Raw genomic sequence first — 21,668 nt, 5'->3', positions numbered from 1 at the left:
GTGATCAGTTATAGGGGAGGAAAGGAAGATAATTTAACATTCACATAAAGCTGCTTGGGCAGCCAATGCAAGGTGTGACAGTACAAACAGCAAATCATGCACATGCCTAGTTCTTAAAAGGGCTGTCATCTCTTTCTGCTCCCCTCCACCAGCGTGGAGTGCAGCACATATTGCACCATGCTTAACCTCCTCCTAGAGCGCTTGAGGATGGATTCATAGAAACAGCTTGTTGACTGAGCATTTTGCAGGGGCTGCAGAGGGAGTGTCCTGCCACTACTCTTCCTGGAGCTCTACCAGCCACTTCAGCATATCAGACTGATCTCTCATAATATGCAACATCTCCTGTTGCATTGCATGCTACTGCGCTGTTTTTCTGTGTTCCGTATCCATGTTTAGTTTTTCTGACAAGTACATTATTCAGATTCTGAGCTCTGTGCCAGCAGCCATGGAGGTATTCATTAGTTTGTTGAATATGTCATCCCAAGTTGCTGGTTTTTTTCCGCTTCCTAATCTGGGAAAGGTGCTTCTTGGGAGTAGAAGATAGGGTGAAGGCTGAGGTGTCTGCTGTAAGGCAAGCAAAGCACAAAGTTGCCATTGTGAGCTGATCCCATGGAGTAAAAGAAATGTTACAATGTAAAAAGAACTCCCTTTCATATTCACAAGGCAAAGCCAGACTCACATACCAATCTGTACCTATTGCACAGGTTGGAGTGCCATTCCACATATGGTAAGTAAGGGGTCCTTGCATCCATTACAGAAAAGTCTGTATAGCACTAAATTCCATAATTCACACACAACCAAGAAGAAGGATTATTGGGCTCACCATTACCATTCCAAAGACCGGTTTGGGAGGAGGTGGTCAAAGGGATTGGAGGAGGGTGTGGGTGAAGTGTCACTGGGGGAAAAAACAGTTCCCGGACTTAACACCCTTGCTAACAATATCATGGCTAGGAATTGTCTGTGGAGGGACCCAGGGACACCATCCACAGCAGGGAAATAACATGCAGTGACTATATTGGTTGCGTACTGTAAACTTAAGCCGTTTTCCCTAGGTGACCATGTGTGATATCAGTCTCCTGAGGGTAACACAGCCAGAAAGGGAAGATTTCCTGCAAGCATCGGGGTATAGGCCTGAGTCTCATGCTGTGTTCCATAATGATGCCTGCTCATTTAATAGCAGAGTGGAAGAGAAAAGTGTCCTACTGTAGAGGAAGAAGTAAGGCTGCCCTCCCCAGAAACCTGCAAAGGATTGCAGAGTACCTACATGAAAGTTTCCTGGAGATATCCATGGAGGAGTCTTAGAGCATCACTGTGCACCTAAATAGTCTGTTCAGGGGGTAACCCTCTGCTGAAGTTTACCAAACCCCAAGAAGCCCATTCCCACAAAAACACAAACTCCTTTTTTTCCCAAAAATAAGCTGGACTGGGGACATGACCACAGAAATGTGATTTGCTACACACACCAGGTATGCTTCCCTGGCATCTCGGTCTGTAACACTGTCCTGTTCCCGGCTGTGCTGCTCTGGGGTAACGAACAGGTCTTGGCTCTGTGGGAGAATGGATACCCCGCTCTCCTAACCTATTTTCCTCATCTTCCTCCTCCTCCACAGAGTCCTCATTCATCCTGGATTGGGATTCTTCGGAGGTAGCAATGCTGCGTGGTAGCACAGTGGTGGGGTCACTGCCGAGAATCACATGCAGCTCCTCATAAAAGTGGCACGTCTTCGGTGACAAGCCAGAACAACTGTTCACCTCCCTAGTTTTCTGATATGCCTGCCTCACCTCTTTGATTTTAACATGGCATTGCTGCATGTCCCTGTTGTAGCCCTTCTCCACCATACCATGCAATATCTTCTCATAGATTCTTAAATTTCTAATTAAATTTAAATTGAGCCAGAACAGACTCTTTGCCCCACAGGCTGATGAGATCCAAGACCTCAGATCGACTCCAGGCTGGAGCGCGTTTGGGGCATGCAGTCGCCATGAGCAGTGCAGATACAAAGCTCTCTCCCCGCTGACCAAACAGGAAATGGGAATTAAAAATTTCCCAGGGCTTGAGGGGAGGAGCTATTTCCTGTTTACGTGACCATGATGCAGCAGAGTGCAAATGTCCAGAGCGATCACAACAGAGCATTATGGGATACCTTCCAGAGGCCAATGATGTCAATTTACATTGTGCTCTGCCTACACTGGTGCTCTTTCGACCCATAGAATTCGATGTCAGCATTATGCTACTTGCGGAGGTGGCTTTATTACGTTGAATTTTACGGCAATTTAGGTTGGCAGAACTGAGATGCCAGTGGAGATGCATACTTTAGATAGTCAACATAAGCCATGTTACATCGACTTCCATTGTCAGTGTAGACCAAGCCCTTATTACTGCTGTAAACCTTGTTCTTTTCCCCATCTTCCCCTCATCATCCTCTCCATTGTTGGCTCCTCCCATCCATTGTGACAGCTAAAATTCAATTGTAAGCTTTTGAGGACAAGGGCAATGTATTTGTTCTGTACAGCATCTATCATGTTTTTGGGCCTCTATACATGACAGATTACTAGCCTGATTAAAGGAGATCTCGGCTGACCAAATAGGAAAAATTGGTCTAACATGCTAGCATGACTCAGGGAGATGAGATCTGGAGAATCTCCTCTTTGGCTGTTTTACTTTTGATCTCCCTACACCCTTGATATAAAATGACCAGATAGAAGCAGAGAGAAGAGAAAATAGTTACAAAGGATTTCCTGCTACCACTGCATTAAGGAGCAGCTCAGTCTGTAAAACCAGCCCCCTCGTTCTGGTTACTCTCAGCTTTTTAAACTTTATCTTAAAAGCTGGCTGTTGAATGTCCTAGCGTGGGAGAGGAAGTGGCAGTTTTCCTTTTGAAGTTCTGCCATAAGATGAGCTTAAAGCCTTTTGGCCTTTAGCCTCTGCATACTGAAAACATGAGCCAATAGCCTAATGTCTTTTGGTGCTTTTCCTATAATGTTTACTTGGAAACCTTGCCTAGCCATTAGCAGCTGTGGAGATTCCTTATCTTGTTTTCCTGGTGAAGTGCCTTCAGATGTAGGACTGGGTGAAGATTATGGGGAAAATAGTCCATAAAAACCTTTAATCTTAAATATATAAATAAGTTTCTGGTAGCTTGGGCTGGAGATCAGTTCCCAGAACCATGTCTGAGGGCTGGTGTGATCCCATGTCTCATTCGCCAGGCTGAGTTGGTTGGATTTTTACTTGAAAGTCCTCACCCCTCTCTTCTGAAAGTGCCTGGCTTTATTTCCCTTAAAGAGGTGGCAGTAGGGTTTGTCTCTTAAATCTGTGTTTATTCCTCAGTATTATTGTCTGACAGATGGGTCACTGTTGTCATAATACCCTGCCTTGCATACCCAGATTTCTCCCTCCCTCACCTGCCACTGTATTGCACTGTGATTAGACAGCTGGTCTAACTCTTGCATTCTGTTCTGTGTTCTGACTTTTTTTTGTTTGTTTGGCTACAGGAGGAACGGGCCCCACATCTGATACCGGCTGGGGCTGCATGTTGAGGTGTGGCCAAATGATCTTCGCTCAGGCCTTAATCTGCCGGCACTTAGGCAGAGGTAAATCAGTGCATCTTTAAGCGAAGTGTCCAGAGCAAGATACCTTCAAATAATGGTATGCTTGTTGGGGCAACAAATAGAGAGGGCACAACTTGAAACTGCGGTGGGCTTCATGTAAAGCTTTCCTAGCTCTTCTCACCTGAAGAGCTAGATGATGGTACAGCCCCAGTGGAAACATCCCAGCAGAGTTTTACTAGCATCTTGCTTCTGAATCTACATCAATAAATCCGTTATTAAATGGACAAAGGAATTTGTTTACAATTGGCAAGGGCTGCACTAACCAGTAAAATGTTCTTGTAAATTCTTCTGTGCTAGTGGAGCAGCCTGCTTTCCACTTGTAACGTGGGGTGTTTGGAGACGAGATCATGTCACTCTGAGGGGGAAAAACACCCAAACATTTGGATTTACTGCTACTGCAGCCTGCAGATGTTCTGCTAAATGTCAGACCATGGTTTTGTCTGCTGAGCTTTTCTAAATTACAGCAAACCCTCTTGCCTATACCCCCAAAATGAACAGAACCCCATTTTGTGTCTCAGACCTTCCGAAAGGGCTAGCCAAGAGAGCCCCAAATTTCCCAGATTTGTACACCAGAATTTGTAAAACCTTTACACTGGTTAAAATTGCTGCATTGTAGGCCACTGTTAGTTTTATTTTGAACCTTCTGCTGGGACACCTTCAGGCCTTGATTGACTTGTCCTCTCCTTGAACATCACCTTTCTAGAAGTGATACCAATAGCCAGCTGACACCTTGTGATACATGGTCTCTTCTGTGGTTGCTGCTGAAGTTCTGTGGATTGGCAGGAGATGCCTTTGTGGCACTGGTATCCTGTCCATCTCAAACCAAGTGCCCCACTTCTGCAGGGACTTTCTGGACACAGAAATTCCAATGCTCTTTCAGGCGTGTGGGATTTTAGGGGTAGGGTGGGGGTGGCATGTGAGATTTTTAACACTGTCTGGTATTCCCTCTCCTGGAAGCCAGTGCCTCTTGACTGAGAAGGGTCAATGCATGTCCTGCAATTGATTTTTATCATGTCTTCAATTCCCAAAAATGTTCCACATCTGAGAAGACCCTTTTACTTGCATTAAATGTGGTCCTTTTTCTTGGGATCTCCACAGATCCCTAGTAATAAGGCTTCTGGCTGAATAGCATCAAGGAAATCCTACTAAGCAGTGACGTATGGAGGAGTATACTAGTCAGTAACCTATTTTTCCCCTGTATCTCTTAGATTGGAGGTGGGTGAAAGGGAAGAGGCAGATGGATAATTACTTCAATGTACTTAATGCCTTCATTGACAAAAAAGACAGCTACTACTCCATCCACCAGATAGGTAAGAGGCAGTTGTGGATTGACGTATCCTGCCCTAGGCTTCTCTCAATGTTACAGAACAGCAACAGATTCTTCAGGTTTATTTTAGTGGCACAGCAATTTCAGAAGCAACCTACTTGTAGATATTGATGTAATAATAACTTGTGATGGGCTGTGGTAAGATGTGTGCAGATCAACTTCTATGTATTTGTGCTGCTATGTATGAATGAAATATATAGAGCACTGCTTGCTGTGTGATGTTGCCTAAAACTAAGGTTATTGATTTAAGGGTTGAAGGATTTGTGATGTGAAAACTGTCTGTCTAGTGCAATCCTTTCAGCCTAATGCCAGTATCCTTGTCTCCCTCGTTCTTGCTGTCTCAAGATGAGAGAGACTGATGATAGTCATGCTCACAGCAGCTACACAGGAATCTTGCAAACAAGAAGATTGGCATCAGGTGGGGAATTAGCAGGAGGAGCTCCCAAACTCCACAAAGATCCTGTTTGGGTGCAAGTGTGCTAAGGAACGAAGGAAAAGCAAAGCAAAAATTGCGGTGTTCCTGCTTGCAGCACTCACACTCCCAGTTAAACAGTGGGAACGGGGGTGCCCAGCATCTCTGAAAAATCAGGGATTGTTAAATAGAATTGTTTCTAAATAGCATTTCCTCTGAGGCATCTGCAGTTCTTAGCCTTTTTAGGAATTCCCTTTGTCTCGTTCTTGAGCCCTAAACCCATCTTGCTTCCAGCAGAGGATGGCTGAGACTCCTTTTTGAAGCCTATTAATTAACATGCTTTTTTAATTGACTGGAAGGGCTATTGTTACAGTCACATGAGGTGCTGTGGTTTCTTCAGACCCCCAGGCAAGATGGTGTGGTGTGACTCTAAAGCATTTTGAAGGGCTTGTCTATGCTTGAAATGTCACAGTGATAGCGCTGTAGCGTAGACACTACCTGCACTGGCGGGAGAGGTTCTCCTGTCAGTGTCGGTAATCCCTCTCTCCAAGAGGTGGTAGCAAGGTTGATGGAAGAGGTCTTCTGCTGACGTAGCGCTGTCCACACCAGTGTTAGGTCAGCTTAACTGCATCGCTCAGGGGTGTGGATTTAGCTGGGTCCACCTAAACTTTTTGGGTAGACCAGGCCTAAGTTTTTACTCTTCCCATAAAATCCTTTTTGTACCAGCTCATAACTAACAACATCAAACTCCAACAGTGGGATAGTGGGGGCTGTGAGAAGGGGCCAGGTTTGAGGCTGCTGACTAATTTGGTTTTGTCTACTTGGTGCAGCCCAGATGGGAGTTGGAGAGGGCAAATCAATAGGCCAGTGGTATGGACCAAACACAGTTGCACAAGTGCTCAAGTAAGTGCTGAGCTTTTCCTTTTGTTCCTTCTGTGCAATGCAATGGGGTAGCTCTTTATTTTTCAGTCAGTCAAACTGCCCCTCACCCAAGTCTCTGGGTGCTGTGTGCTGTATAAAAGCAATTGTGTTGAATTGTATAGTGTCAAAACCAAACCATCTCCCCACTCCCTAGGAAATCAATCCCAGTGGGAGAGGAAATGGACTTTTCCCCTTGCTCCGAGGCTTGGTGGACCAAAAAGACAAGTGAATTCCATTTGAGGGCAGTCCTCCAAGAATCTGTCTCCAGACCTTGCAAGCTATTGGGCTTGCTGCTGGAATGGCCTGTGTTGTACAGAAGGTTGGATTAGATGATAAGAGTTCCTTCTGGCTTCAACATCGCTGAATCTATGGTCATATCTGAGGACTGCCTCTGCAAACCTTGACAGTAGTGGCATTACCTAAGAGTGAAGGACAGAGGCAGTCTCTCAGGTGGTCAGTAAACCATTTGAGTGACAGAATAAAGCGTAAACCTTCAAAAATTATTTTCTGTTGGGGCTTTATGGTAATGAGCTGAAGCTGAGAGCTGTATAGGTGAACCTTGTACACTATAGGAATTAGACATGGTAAAACTGCAGTTATTCAATCATCATTGTAGGTTAAAGGCATTCTTTCTCCCTGCAGCATTTTCCTCATTGCAAGCTACGAATGCCTGCAGTGAACTCTACTGAGAGGGGCTGGGACTGGCACAAACTGTGAGACCCAGTGTCTTCTCTAGTTCAGTATCTTGTTTTATGAAAACTATAGGGGAAAAAGTGAAAGTTCTTCTCTGCTAGAACCTTGCCTTTGTGTACTGCCCTATATTTAGTCCTCTGTTTACCTCTCTCTCTCCTGTAGAAAACTTGCTACTTTTGATACATGGAGCTCACTAGCAGTGCACATAGCCATGGACAACACTGTAGTAATGGAAGAAATTAGTAAGTATAACCTAAATGTAGAGTCAAAGTTGTGTGCCCTGGCTGCAAAAAGTACAGAAGGAACCAGGAGAGCAGTTGCAGTATAACAACTAAATTTACAATGAATGCCTTCTGTACAAAGCCGCAGCCAGGTGTGTTGGAAACAAAGGGTATGTCTGTACAGCAAAGAAAAGCCCATGGCTGGACTGTGCCAGCTGACTCAGGCTCATAGGGCTTGGGTTGTGAGGCTATTTCATTGCTGTATAGACTTCTGGGCTCGGGTTGGAGCCCACGCTCTAGGACCCTATGGGGTGGGAGGGTTCCAGAGCTCAGACCAAGCCTGGAAGTCTACAGAGCAATGAAACTGCCCTGTAGTTTTAGCTCCGTGAGCCCACATCGTCTGGCACAGACCAGCCGCAGGTTTTGCTTTGCTGTGTAGGCATACCCGAAATGGGAACTGCTGCTTTTAGGAGCAAAAGGCAAAGCCAAATAAGTAGTTTTATTGCTTTTATTGTAAAGCCTGGGTTGACCTGGTATGTGAATTCCGGCTCTGGAGAGGAAAACCAGCTAGACCTGAGACAATGTGAAAGAACAACCTGGAGGTTGGTGTTGGCAAATTCATTTGGGGGGCCACGTTTATGTGTAAATGGTTATCTGTGTTTCTCTTGGAATTGAAAACTGCAGCATCTCTGCTACCAAACAGTAAGAAAACAAGAACAAGTTTGCTGCGGGGAGGGAATAAGGAAATTGTGCTGAAAATCCCTTCTGGGGAGGAGCAAAGAAAGAGTAAAGGAAATCCTGGCTAATAGGAGAGATCTTTTAGAGATAAATGATTAGCTGTTTCTTTCTTGAGAACTGGATGGTTCAACACATTGGTAATCATAGAATCATAGAATATTAGAGTTGGAAGGGACCTCAGGAGGTCATCTAGTCCAACCCCCTGCTCAAAGCAGGACTAACCTCAGCTATATCATCCCAGCCAGGGCTTTCTCAAGCCTCAGCTTAAAAACCTCTAAGGATGGAGATTCCACCACCTCCCTAGGTAACCCATTCCAGTGCTTCACCACCCTCCTAGTGAAAAACTTTTTCCTAATGTCCAACCTAGACCTCCCGCCCTGCAACTTGAGACCGTTGCTCCTTGTTTTGTCATCTGCCACCACCGAGAACAGCCTAGCCCCATCCTCCCTGGAACCCCCTTTCAGGTAGTTAAAGGCCGCTATCAAATCGCCCCTCATTCTTCTCTTTTGCAGACTAAACAAGCCCAGTTTCCTCAGCCTCTCCTCATAAGTCCTGTGCTCCAGCCCCCTAATCATTTTGGTTGCCCTCCGCTGTACTCTCTCCAACTTGTCCACATCCTTTTTGTAGTGGGGGGCCCAAAACTGGACACAATATTCTAAATGTGGCCTCACCAATGCCGAATAGAGGGGAATAATCACTTCCCGTGACCTGCTGGCAATGCTCCTACTAATGCAGCCCAATATGCTATTAGCCTTCTTGACAACCAGGGCACACTGCTGACTCATATCCAGCTTTTTATCCACTGTTACCCCAGGTCCTTTTCTGCAGAGCTGCTGCCCAGCTCGTCGGTCCCCAGTCTATAGCTGTGCATGGGATTCTTCCTTCCTAAGTGGAGGACTCTGCACTTTTCTTTGTTGAACCTCATTAGATTTCTTTTGGCCCAATCCCCCAGTTTGTTTAGGTCACTCTGTATCCTATCCCTACCTTGCAGGGTATCTACCACTCCCCCCAGTCTCAACCTGGAGACTTTCACCATTAGATCACTGGTTTAGATCAGCAATAGGTCAGTAATGACTAAAATTGATCAGCCTGTGAGGGCATTTTGGCCCTAGAGTGCAAGTGTCTATGTTACAAAAAACACCTCTGTCATTCGACAGTCTCTGCAGAAATGCCAAGGATTTGAAACCCTGACTCTTCAAAGTACTGAAGTACCTGCCTAACTTTAAGCACGTGAGTAGCTCCATGGAAGTCACGTGCCTTAAACTGAACGACCATAGAGACTGAATTAACCTTTCCCCTCTAGAGGCAATGTGTTCAGGCTAAGATTGAGGGACATTGGCAGGATGGTAACTGTTGCTGCCTGTTGTTCTGCAGTGCTGGTCAGGCTGATGTTTTAGATAAGCAATATATTCTCTATCTTTGTAAAATGCGTTTGGAATGTTAATGATGAAATGCTATTCCCAGTCTGAAAACAGCTAAATCAATCTGTTACTCTGCACTTACACATATTAGTATTACTAAATAACACATTGTTCTATCCTCATAGAAAACCCAAAACACATGCAGACAGTCAGAAGTTAAATGGTGTTTTACAAACTGTATAGCTATTCTTTCCCAAATGAATAGGAAATGTCTTTTTGTTAGTATGGTGAAAAACATCCATCCATTATCCTTTCTGAATTAGTCTACTGTATCAAAAGGACAGGGAAAGAGTGCTAAAAGAGACAGTGAGAAACCAGGAGCATGGGATGTGAGGAGCACATGAGATCAAAGATAAAGAATTTCAGAATTATAAATTGGGTGAAAGTATGGAATGGTTGCAATAACTAAATCCATGTAGCGATTTGCAATGCAACAGATCAAATAGCTACAATAAGAGTGACAAGATTTCAGACTGCTGGCAGGAAAGTCCCGGAAGAAAAACCAAATAATTCCAAGGGTATCCGATAAATTCAAAAAGTTTTACAAGATGGTCAGATCAACCCACTAAAACAGCGATGGCGAGTGAAAAAATAAATGGACAAGATATGAGAATTATCTCAGCTAGAGAAGGGTCTGCAAATAGCCCAAACAAATAGCTGTACTGCCCACTCATTCATACATAGAACATGACACACACAAATTATTCCAAATGCATTCATTCCATGTAATAATGCCCTGTATCCTGATAACACTTTCTCTTTATCCAGCTGGGATATAGGGCCTGGCAAACAAGTAAATGTCCTGCTTGAACTGGAAGTGCTTGGAAGCACTTACATGTGTTGTGCAGCTTCCTGTTTGGGCCTCTTATAGATGAGATCAAATCAACCTTTTCCATTTGTTTTCCAATCTGCCTCACTTTACAACAAAATGACACTGTAGTTTTCTAGTGAGCAGTAGACTTATCCAGCCCTTGCTGCCTTGGTTATGAAGTGTAATTGTGGTTAAGAGCCAGAAACTTCCAGGTAGTGGGAAAATCCCATTTCTGTCACTGACTTGCTGGGTGGCCTTCAGCAACCTGGTTGAACTCTCTGCCTCAGTTTCCCTATCTGTAAAATGGGGGTACACTGTGCTCACTTCACAGATGTGCTATGGGGATCAGTATTTGTACAGCTGTTTGTGCTAAGTGTCACTATTATAATTGTGAGGCACTTTGCATTTCAAGATGGCTTCACGTTTTAATAATGTTTTCCCTCCTCCACTCTCCTTAGGCTCTTAAAGTAGCTGCTGAATGATGCTTGATGTCACAGCATGCATTGTGTTGATTGTATCCCTCATATTACCCTCCTAGGCAGACTCCACTTGTCAATATCCTCCCTGGCATGTAAGCTGGGAGGTGTCAGGGAGTGGAAAATTTGGGATTGCTTGGAAGCTATTTTGTGGAACCAGATGACCAAAAAGAGGTGTAGGGACTGAAAGCTTTTTTGAAATAGCCCTAATCAGACTCAGTTGTGCTGCTCATAAAAACACTGTTGTGGCCATAGCTGATGAGATGAGGTTTTGTTGATGAGGTTTTGTTTTGTTTTAAGGAACCTTAGTTAACTGAGGTTCCAGAATTCTTGAATGCTTCAACTTTAGATACCTCTGGAATTGCCTCTTGGATGCCTTTCATTTGACCTGCCTGACCTTGGCAAGAATCCTGTGTTGTCTTTGAAGGCTAAGTATCACGAAGGGCCCCTGTAAGACTTAGTGTGGTGGTGTAGTGCTGTTTGTGTCTTATTATAGGTGAAGACCTCCTGCATTCAGCCCCGTGTCCTGACCAAATTACAGCTCAAGCATTTCCCTTCTTCCTACCTAAATTCTCCCTGGGATTTCAATTGGATAAGTTAGTTTTGTCTCTCCTCAAAATTGTATTGTTTAATCTTGCTGGTACAGAGCAGTTGCTTGGTTCTTGCATTGCTGCCCTACAGATGGTATCCCAAGTGATCCCCGTGGGTATGTCTACACTCAATAAAAAGCCCGCGGCTGGCCTGTGTCCGTTGACTCAGGCAGTGGATTATAAAATTGCAATGTGGATATTTAGGCTGGGGTGGAGGCCAGGCTGTGGAACCCTCCCCCTTCTTGGGGTCCCAGAGCCCTGGCTCCAGCCTGAGTCTGAACATCCACACTGCAACTATATAGCCCCACACACCTGAGTCAGCGGACATAGGCCAGCTGCAGGTGTTTTATTGCAGTGTAGACATACCCTGCATGTTCAAAGTGCTTTGATGTAAAAGGCTTAATGTAAACTGATGTACAGGATTTCTAAAATAAATGTGAGCTTCACCAGAGGGTTCTGAAGAGAATATAGAACTCAAGTGAAGCATTTTCTCTTGAGACCAGCTGCTTATTTAAGTTGCATGTAGCTCTGAGAAATTAGATAGTGGTGTCTGTTGTTCACCACGGGAGTGGGGGATAAATACTCATCAAGGTCTAAAAGCTGTTTGAGGCTTTTCCTGAAACCATTTCTGCATGTGTGTGTGTTCCCTTTCTGTAGGAAGATTGTGCAAGTCCAGCTTCTTGTGTGCTGGGGCTGCAGCGTTCCCTGCGGCAGAGTCAGACCTGCTCTATAATGGGTACCCGGATGGAGCAGAGGTTACAGAGAGGTTGTTGCTATGGAAACCATTGGTGCTGCTGATACCTCTTCGTCTTGGGCTCACGGATATCAATGAAGCTTATATTGAAACACTAAAGGTAGGGGAATTAGTGCTGTTTGTTATGGCTTGGACAAGCTGACATCATGGTGTTCTACTACTACCCCAGGAATAAATTTTGTGATTAGCTCAGGTGTAAAATTGGTTCTGAGGCAAAATGTTCGGAAGTGCCCAAGTTCCAGTTGCAAAAGAGACATGGGTGCTTAGCTGCCCAAGTCTCATGGACAGGCAGTGGGACTTCAGAGCCAAAGTGGTTAAGTCATAGTAGATTAGGATTAGAAGGGACCTTAGGAGGTCATCTAGTACAACCCCCTGCTCAAAGCAGGACCAACCCCAACTAAATCATCCCAGCCAGGGCTTTATCAAGCTGGGCCTTAAAAACCTCTAAGGATGGAGATTCCACCACCTCCCTAGGTAACTCATTCCAGTGCTTCACCACCCTCCTAGTGAAAAAGTTTTTCCTAATATCCAACCTAGACTTCCCCCACTGCAAGTTGAGACCACTGCTCCTTGTTCTGTCATCTGCCACCACTGAGAACAGCCTAGCTCCATCCTCCCTGGAACCCCCTTCAGGTAGTTAGATTGCTATCAAATTCCTCCTCACTCTTCTCTTCTGCAGACTAAATAAGCTCAGTTCCCTCAGCCTCTCCTCATAAGTCATATTCCAACCCCCTAATCATTGCCCTCTGCTGGACTCTCTCCAATTTGTCCACATCCTTTCCGGAGTGGGGGGGCCCAAAACTGGACACAGTATTCCAGATGTGGCCTCACCAGTGCCGGATAGAGGGGAATAATCATGTCCCTCGATCTATAGTCAATGCTCCTATTAATGCAGCCCAATATGCTGTTAGCCTACTTGGCAATAAGGGCACACTGTTGACTCATATCCAGCTTCTTGTCCACTGTAACCCTCAGGTCCTTTTCGGCAGAACTGCTGCCTTAACTAGTCAGTCCTCAGTCTGTAGCAGTGCACTCTTCAAAATGGGATTTAGGCGCTTCTGAAAATTTTACCCATGGTCTAATCTCAGCCCTTACCTGTTTGTCTGTACCCAGCCCAAAGCTATCACAGATCAGCACAATTGCCGTTTTCTGCACGGGAACAGCCTGTGTTTTAAGTGCTGCAAGTCCATGTTTGGCTGTAGTGTGAGATCTGTGTTGCAAATCAGAATTTAGGTGGGCAGAACTCTGGGATTCTGGACCAGCACTTGGAGCAACAGAGGCTGGCCTACATCAGGTTAGGAGAGGCACACATTGACTTGGTGAGGAGAGTTGCGCAGTGTCTTGTTCTAACAGTGGTGTTGGTCCCTCAGTTGTGTGAGTAAGGGAACTCTGAATTCAGGCTGGATACTTTGTCCAGAATACATTGAATTGTGCTTGGACACAGCAACGTGGATGCTAAATTCTCTTAATCCATTTCCCTAGAGCACTTGGAACAATGTAATGCCCTTGTGTTGCAGATCCACTGACAAAAGATTTAGGGTAAAATCCTGGTCCTATTGAAGTCAATGGGAGTTTTGCCATTAACTTTAGTGGAGCGAGGGTTTTGCTCAGTCATTCCTGGAATTTGTGACCACGTTGCAGATTGCACCATGCAATGTCTCTTCTCCTTATTCCTCCCACCCCTTTTTCTTCTTGGTCGATCTCTCCCCCAAGGCTCTAAGGCTTCTCTGAACCTCTTGCCCTTGAAGGCTCCATGTTGCAGCATCCTTCCCTTCTACCTTCTACCATGAACTGTTACTTCTGCTGCTGGGCTTGCTCACTGTTCAGAAGCCCAGTGTGAGTCACTACCACAGTGATTGCCTTTCAGTTTGATTTCTGATCACTTTCTCTAGTGGCTACTGCCTGCCAGCTGCCCATGTTCTGTCTTGCTTTCCAGCACTGCTTCATGATGCCTCAGTCCCTGGGAGTGATTGGAGGGAAACCCAACAGTGCTCACTACTTCATTGGCTATGTAGGTGAGTGACTGGTATTGTGGAACATTCCTCGTGTAGAATTAAACTGCAGAAGAGGGGTCTATGTACTGAGCTCATCTTTGATCAAGAGCTGACTTCCCTTCATGGGTTTGTATAACTTATTTACTCTCTCCTCCCGCTTTTCCTTTGTGAGCACCTGTCTCTTTCCTCTTCCTGCTATTTTCCAAATCATGAGCTGATTATGGTGGGACAGAGGGTGCGTTCGTGACCCTTATCCACCCTCTTACTCCTCAGAAGAAGGTCATCCGGTGTGAGAGAGCCTGTTAATTTCTCCTTCTCTATTTGTCCAGATGAGGAACTAATTTACCTGGACCCCCACACCACACAGCCTGCAGTGGAACCCAGTGACAGCAGCTGTCTCCCTGATGAGAGCTTCCACTGCCAGCACCCTCCCTGCCGAATGAGCATTGCTGAGCTTGACCCATCCATCGCAGTGGTGTGTACCTGTGACTGATTTCTGCCCCACCTGTTGAGAGCTTGACCTCTCCTTGCAGTAGTGCCACTGTAGCAGCTGGGACCATCTTTTTCAGCCCTCTTCCGGCTGTTTCCACTCCCTCCGAGACTGCTTTTTACTTGCCAGTCCTATTGGAAACTTCTGCCATACCTGACTTTAGCTTAAACTTTTGGTCAAAAATGCTGGGGGTGTAGGGGAGGGCCAAAATAAATCTCCTGCATGAAACAGTTCCACACAGGGGGAACACCCTTACTGTGCTGCGTCTACACAGTGACTAATTACTGAATGTCTGACATGCAGCTTGGCAAGTGCTGCAGGCAACTCCAGAATATAGTGAATGCATCGACCTATGAAGAGCAGAACAGTCCCAGATCATAACACTCCAGTTCCAGGGTATAATGAAGAGTACCTAGAGAGAAGTTGCCTCTTATGTACCCCTGACTTTATCTTCATGCAGCTGTGCTTACAGTTGCCTTTTTGACAGCATCTTAATAACTCTGAGGTATATTACCCCGAATACTGTAGCAAGTACTAGACCCTCAGGTCACTTGTCTCTGAGTGTGTGGGCAGGTTCTGCCATCTCTGGCGTGCAGCCTGGATTTGCATCCTGCCTTCTGGTGAAGTAGGTGATCCAAGTACAATTGTGACACGTTCAGCTGGGCTGGCTCTGTCCCCGTACCACTTCTGTCATCCCAGCAGAGACCATAGTTAGTGCATCCAGCTTTGGAAGGGGTTGGCCTGAGTAGGCCCATGAGAAGTAGCCAGTTTTGTTACAGTCTGAATTGCGGTTTAAAGCCAGGTGGATAGAACGACAAAAACATTCTTGCCCCTTTGTCTTGGTCACTACATGAAAACATGTTTATCAGCATAGCTGGTGTTCAGCATGTATATTTGATATAATTGCATGGCATTAATTTGTGAGGCTTTGATAGACACCATCAACACTTTGTTCTGTTTTTATTATGAGCTAATAAAGATTATATAAAATTTCTTTTCAGGGCTTTTTCTGCAACACAGAGGAAGATTTTAATGACTGGTGCCAGCAAATCAAAAAGGTTTGTGTTCAGACATGTCATTGGTACAGGGCATTGCCTACATTAATTTCCAACTTCTGCAAATGCAGCCAATACACGTTCTGCAGAGAGACCACATTTTAAAGAGTACAAAACTAGTTAATAATTAAAACCAAAAAGAACTCTGCCCCCCACTTTTAACTATCAAATAGAAATGCAAACTCCTAAGAGGTGATCTTCGATGCCATGCCTTGAAGGCCAGCAGATTGGCAAGCACCTTATAATCATTAACGTGTGAAGCTCTGCAAGGCTGAAAATAGGAGTTATCATCACTTAACATATTAGAAAAATGAGACCGGTCTGTGAGTGAGATTCGTGACTTGTCCAGGTGTCACAAGAAGTCTGCCAGAGACAGGAAAAGACCCCTGGTCTCCTCTTTCTTTTGCCTAACTCAGTCATTCTTTCAGTCCCGAGGTGGAACACAGCAGCAGTTTAACAAAGCAGTAATAAGGAAAGGAAATGAAGTGCACCACAACCTGCTAAAACTGCATAGGGATTTTGGGTGAGCAAAATAGAATTACCTAGCTTGGAACTGTCAAGGATAATTGCCCCTGCTAAACAGGGTACTGTGGGATCTCTGTGGAACACAGGGAAACAGGACTTTGATTTTATATCTCATCCAAGAGTTTGTCTCCCCAAGCAGCACAGTGCCCCTTAACAGCATGCTAGAACATTGGCTCAACTCCTGTCCTTAAACCGAATCACCAGCATCGTGGGTTATTTCTTGGAAGTATGTGGGAAAAGGGGAGTGGATGGGGATCTCATGTCTGAATAGTAACCATGCCCCATCCTTGACGATTTTGAGATTTGGTGGCTTTAACAGCCCAAAGTTACAGAAATGTGTTAAGCTGAGTTAGTTTGAAGCTTCACTTGAACCCTCTGAAATAATAACTCCTTTGGCTTGAAGAACAAATAAAACGACTCCCTGATGATGTCTTCTTCAGTGTTTCCCGAGGCAATCCTGATGTTAGCTTCGGATGCTGTGAGCCACTAGTTCCTTCTCTTGGTGCTTGTGTGTGTTTGGTGCTCCTAGGATTGTTGTGCTCAGAATCTCTAAACCAGAAATCTCTACACAAGAACTTCCTTTAAAATAAGTACTCTGCTATACTCTTCCATGACTTTTCCTTATCAACCAGGAGAAGGACCAAAAGAGTTATGGATCCTCTTCTCCTTCCCTGCTGTTGAGCGATAGAAACCAGCTAGGTGAATGCTCCCTTCCAGAAAAGGCAGGAGTTTAAAGTTGTAGAAGGGGAACTTACTAGTCAGGTGAAGAATCTGACAGCAATACTTTCTTCCAGCTCCGGAATGAAGAGGCAGCCATTAACTACCCTTGATTGTGGGTATGTTTGTACTAACAGCTTGCTTCTGTTTTCTCACTCCACAGCTGTCCCTGCTAAGAGGAGCCCTGCCAATGTTTGAACTAGTGGAACATCAGCCTTCGCATTTCTCCAGTCCTGATGTTCTGAATCTCACGCCAGGTAAGGCCCAGCCATCTGGTTGGTTTGGTAAAAAGACTGAGGGGTGGACTTATCCCTTCAATTTCCTTGAAAGAGAATGATTTGGGACTCCTCTAGAAATGGAAAAGACCTTGGAAAGAATTAGACTTCTTTCAGTTTCCCATGTAATTGATTTCTTCCTCCTGGGTATGTGCCGTCTACCCACCCCAGCCCTATTAGTGCAAAGGGGAACAACCTCCATGCAGATCTCTGCTGCCATCCCTGTTTGTGCTTATTAGGCATGGACATTGCAGGAGGCAAAGCATTTGACAACTTCTGCCAAAAGGAGTTCAGTGTCTGTGGACAAACATCTCCCTAGTTACCAGGAACTGGATGTCTCCTGTCAATTGTACCTCGTGTTCTTATCTATTTCTCCCCTCTGTGACTCTCTGTTTTATCCCTGCTTTTCTCACAGCCTCCCTTATCTCACACTCTGTCTATTCCTCCTTCAGGAAAGCTTTTTTTTCCCCTTATTCTTAATCCTTCTCTTGACCCTATTCTCTGTTCAAATTCTCCCTAGTTCCCATCTCTTGTTCCTCCCTCAAATGTTGGAATGTGCTGCTCAGCTTCAGTTCTCCCTCCCCTTACCAATCCCGTATTTTTTCTGCTCATTTTATTGCCATGGCCCTTGATAGAATGACTGATTTGGCTTGTGATTAATTCAGTCTTATTTTGGTCTTACTGCTGCCATTGTCCTCTGCTATTTTTTCCTTTATTGCTTCAGTTGAATACTTCCCCTTGGGTATTGTGTGTATAGGTACAACCATGCTCTTGACACGTGGTCCCTCAGCATCTAGTTGGAAAACTGTGGAAAGCAGTGACCATAGGGCTTTCGCATATGCTCCCTCCGGGAACTGAATGTTTGTGGCAAGATCTAAGAACCACAATCCAGAGCCCTGCCAATTCTTAGCTGACTTGTCTCCTCTGTCGATGCCTTGCAGTCAGTCAGCATTTCACTAGCCATTTGTTACACTGGTAGAATTTAAGACAAATTTTCTTACTGCTTTAGCTACTGTTGGTCTCGGCAACTTGTGCCCTGTTCCACTTCTCTTCCACCTTTTAAATTGAATTTTCCACTGTGGACAGCTGCAAGTTTAGAGAGTGCAGTTGGCATGCCTGCTGTGATGGTAAAACTATCATAGACCAACCCACACGTTGCCTTCAGTGCTGCTGTGCTGGGCATTCATCAATGGCCTGCTCCATCTGCATGGCCTGCACTCTTCAAACCAGCAGGGAACATGAGTCTGCATCAGTGTCGGCTCCCTGCTAGAGCCGGCCTCACCTGAGTCGGGAACATCTGTGTTGTGGTGTTGCCCTTTCCTAGTGTTCTGGATCAAAGGCATTAATAAAAGGGAATATTTCTTCTACTCGTGTTGGGATGTGTGACACCACCCAGTACTAGCCACAAAGGATTAGGTATGGTCCATATAAAGCCTCAAGCCTGGGCACTCATCCATTTTCTTTCCAAAGATATGGTTGAATTCAGCCTCTCTTTAACCAAAAACAACGAAAGTCCTGTAGCACCTTAAAGACTAACAAATTTCTGCAGGCATAAGCTTTCGTGGGCTACAACCCACTTCGTCAGATACCTCCTATCTGTGGTTTTCACTTCATGCATCTGACAATATGGGTTGCAGCCCACGAAAGCTTATGCCCGAAGAAATTTGTTAGTCTTTAAGGTGCAACAAGACTCTCATTGTTTTTGCTGTAAACAGACTAACACGGCTGCCCCTCTGGAACGTCTCTTTAACCAGAACTCTCTGTATATATATATACAGTGTACAGCATATATATTTATGGGTGTATAAAGTCTGTGCATGTGATGCTTATATATACAGCCATCAGAAGTTACAACACAAGGTTGGGACACATTAAGGCTGTGATACAAACTATCCAGCACTGAGGACCATTTAGGGATAGCTGGTACATTCTTTGCCACACTGTGTCGGTGGATTGTCCATTGTTCCTTGCTATTAAAGCATGCTTTGTCGCCATCCATTCTCCAATCCCTTCCCCCAATTGTGCCAGCTCTTCATTGCGTTGGCTTGTGATGCCCATAATTTTCCTCTAATACAGCTTCTGGCTGCTGAGTGGCTTTGGTTTAAATCTGTTTTAAGCAATGGGCACATTACAGAGAGGTGGTTTTGTCTCTTGTCTTTCAGACTCGTCTGACGCAGACAGGTTGGAAAGATTCTTTGACTCAGAGGATGAAGACTTTGAAATCTTATCTCTTTGAAAACAAATAGGAAACTGACTGCACATCTGTATTGTGTGTGGGGCACAGGGGGGAAGGCAGTTTCTTCGAGTGCCTGGGCCCCTACTGGTTTTCATAGGTGCTTGCTGACATCCCTGCCTCCCATCCACCCAGCATTCTGTGCAGTCTCGAGCAGAGTGTGCACTGTTTGCATTGGGATCAAGAAACACATCATCATTAAGGCTTCAATGGTCAGAGTCAGGATTTCTCAGTGCAAAACATTTGCAGGAAGTGGATGCAGTGATGCCTAGGAATTCAAAGGTGGTTTGTAACAGCAGCAGCTCAGCTGGCTCTACAAGAGTAACGGTAGAAATCTGACAGGGAGCTAGACCCTTACGAGTACTCCCCAGTGATATTTAATCAAGAGCCATCCCTCTTTTGGGGGGAAAAACCTGTACTGTTGCTAGTTCCTTCCAGAGCTTTCCTGCTTTGGCTGATCTGAGCCAAAATTAGTTTTATGGAAAGCAATATAAATTAATACAGGCACATCCCACAGAATCTCCAGCCCAGTAGCATGTGAGCTAGTCAGCCGCATGGTTATGTTTTCTATAGTAATAGGCCATGCACTGCTGCTCGTGCTTTATGGTAGTTGCAGTGCTTTCTCACAAACAGTGCTGCCTGTCTTCTCACCGTACCTAGAAGCAATCTTCTTTCAGAGGTGAATCTGATATGTGGCTAGTAACTAGAAAAGCACTTCCTGTGTGGGAGAACCTCTTGGTAATATCCAAGATCTGAAGATAACCAAAAGGGGAGGAGAATCCCAGTTAAAATAAAAGGAGGAAGGAAGAAAGGGATATAGGTGAAGGGCTACAGTCTCATGGGATGAGTCAACAAAACACCAAGGCTCTGCAAAAAGATGTATTGACAAACACAGCAGTGAGGTGTCTTAATTAAAGCTTCTGTTCTCTTTAAGAGACCTAGACACCAGAGCCCTGCGAGAGGCCAAGATGTTTTTAAATCTTGAGCCTGATACTGCTTTTAGTTAAAAATGATCAGGGGTTGGGTAGGCAGAACTGGAAATTTGAGAATCTACCATGTTCCTTTTCACACCTAACCCCTCTTCTGATTTTACAGCCTGCATGGTGTTGGTATGTAAGGTTTCACCTTGTGAATTAGTCCCTGTGGCACCAAAAACTGTTGGCTTAAAACAATCACAATGCATCATGTGTAGTGTGGTTACTCCTCCTGGGTTGAACAGTTCCAGATACTGCTCCCATTGGACTCCCTTTCAAAATAATGTACACCAGGGCTTGAAATTTAAATGGACGTAGAATTTATTTCTTAGCTGCATACCAGTCACATGCTATTCTGCAGCTTCCCTCTGATGATCCTTCAAGCACAATGTGGCAAATGTATACTGTAAAAGCTAGTTCACAGAAATCCATTTTAAATGATCATCCCAAAAGGTTAGAAAAAATGGTTGCCTAGAAAAGTTGATAGTTAAAAGTCAACTACGGTTGTACTGGAAACCTTGGAGTTACTTAAAATAATAGCTTTACAGGGGCTTGCCTGTGACCCTTAATATCTATTTACTAAAAATGAAAGCTGGCTAGAAAACAGCTGCATAGGAGACCTGTATCCTGATGCAAGCAACCATAGAAGCTAGTGAAGTCCTCTCCTTCCTCTAGGGTTTCTGCAGATGGCAAATTCATGTTTGCAATGCATTTTCCTGCATTTAGGAACAGCACTTGTCAGTTGATGCTTTTGTGCACAGAAGGTGGTGACAGCTGGCCATAAATGATCTCCTCCATGATGAGACTGACTGACCTATTGATGCTAATCTAATTGTCTGCCCCAGTCTCCCAGAGAGCAGAGGTTTGACTCTTGAGCCATGATGCTTCTGTCACTAAATTACTTGCTGCTTTCTCTCTGCTGCTGTTCCTCCTCATCTCCCTTGCATTAATTTTAAAGGGAGAGGGGGGATGGTGGAGAAAGTGGGGCTGTGTGCCGTTCATCAACTGCTTTCAATTTGTATCTGAATAAACAAACTTAAAATCTTTGGTTTTTTAGTACTTGTTTCTGAGGTCCGGCCTCTGCTGTAAAGGAAGCGGGGAGAGTATTTTACCCCTCATTTGCTGGCCAGAGAGGCTTATGTAGCATGGAAACTCCTCTGAAGCAGTTCCAGGGCATCTAATTTCTACCATGGTTTGGTGGAATGGGGCTAACCTGTTAAAAAGAATTCAGGTGTTGCAACGGGTGTTTAACAGTTCACATTGGATGCTTGGGGCTGTAGCTGGGCCTACCAGCTAAGCTATCATGTCTCAAATGTAGTTGAGGCCTGGACCAGTTGCCTTGAATCCTTCTGTCAGACTGAAGATAATGGAGCTATTTCCTGTGTGCTTTCTTAGAAAGGTTCTTTTAAAATTAAATAAATAAATAAAAACG

General features: G+C 44.8%; 1 protein-coding gene across 3 annotated transcripts in view; it reads left to right on the top strand.

Moving 5' to 3' along the window:
* The window catches only part of ATG4B (autophagy related 4B cysteine peptidase), a 38,224-nt gene extending 16,944 nt beyond the window's left edge, over window positions 1–21,280 (top strand). For 2 of the 3 annotated variants that reach the window (XM_067538987.1, XM_067538988.1), the window contains exons 4-13: window positions 3,493–3,591; window positions 4,818–4,919; window positions 6,179–6,251; window positions 7,125–7,204; window positions 11,877–12,073; window positions 13,910–13,988; window positions 14,297–14,442; window positions 15,459–15,515; window positions 16,918–17,011; window positions 19,192–21,280. In XM_067538987.1, the coding sequence (XP_067395088.1) occupies window positions 3,493–3,591; window positions 4,818–4,919; window positions 6,179–6,251; window positions 7,125–7,204; window positions 11,877–12,073; window positions 13,910–13,988; window positions 14,297–14,442; window positions 15,459–15,515; window positions 16,918–17,011; window positions 19,192–19,265 (1,001 nt within the window). In that variant the 3' untranslated portion in view covers window positions 19,266–21,280. The remainder of the gene's footprint in view (window positions 1–3,492; window positions 3,592–4,817; window positions 4,920–6,178; window positions 6,252–7,124; window positions 7,205–11,876; window positions 12,074–13,909; window positions 13,989–14,296; window positions 14,443–15,458; window positions 15,516–16,917; window positions 17,012–19,191) is intronic. The other variant, XM_067538989.1, reaches the window with a different exon arrangement.
* Window positions 21,281–21,668: the final 388 nt, after the last annotated feature.

This window comes from Emydura macquarii, unplaced genomic scaffold (assembly GCF_026122565.2).
Source record: "Emydura macquarii macquarii isolate MOO-44397 ecotype Brisbane River unplaced genomic scaffold, CSIRO-AGI_Emac_v2 contig_499, whole genome shotgun sequence".
Classification (NCBI taxonomy): Eukaryota; Metazoa; Chordata; order Testudines; family Chelidae; genus Emydura; species Emydura macquarii.
This window is presented reverse-complemented; position numbering and strand designations above follow the sequence as displayed.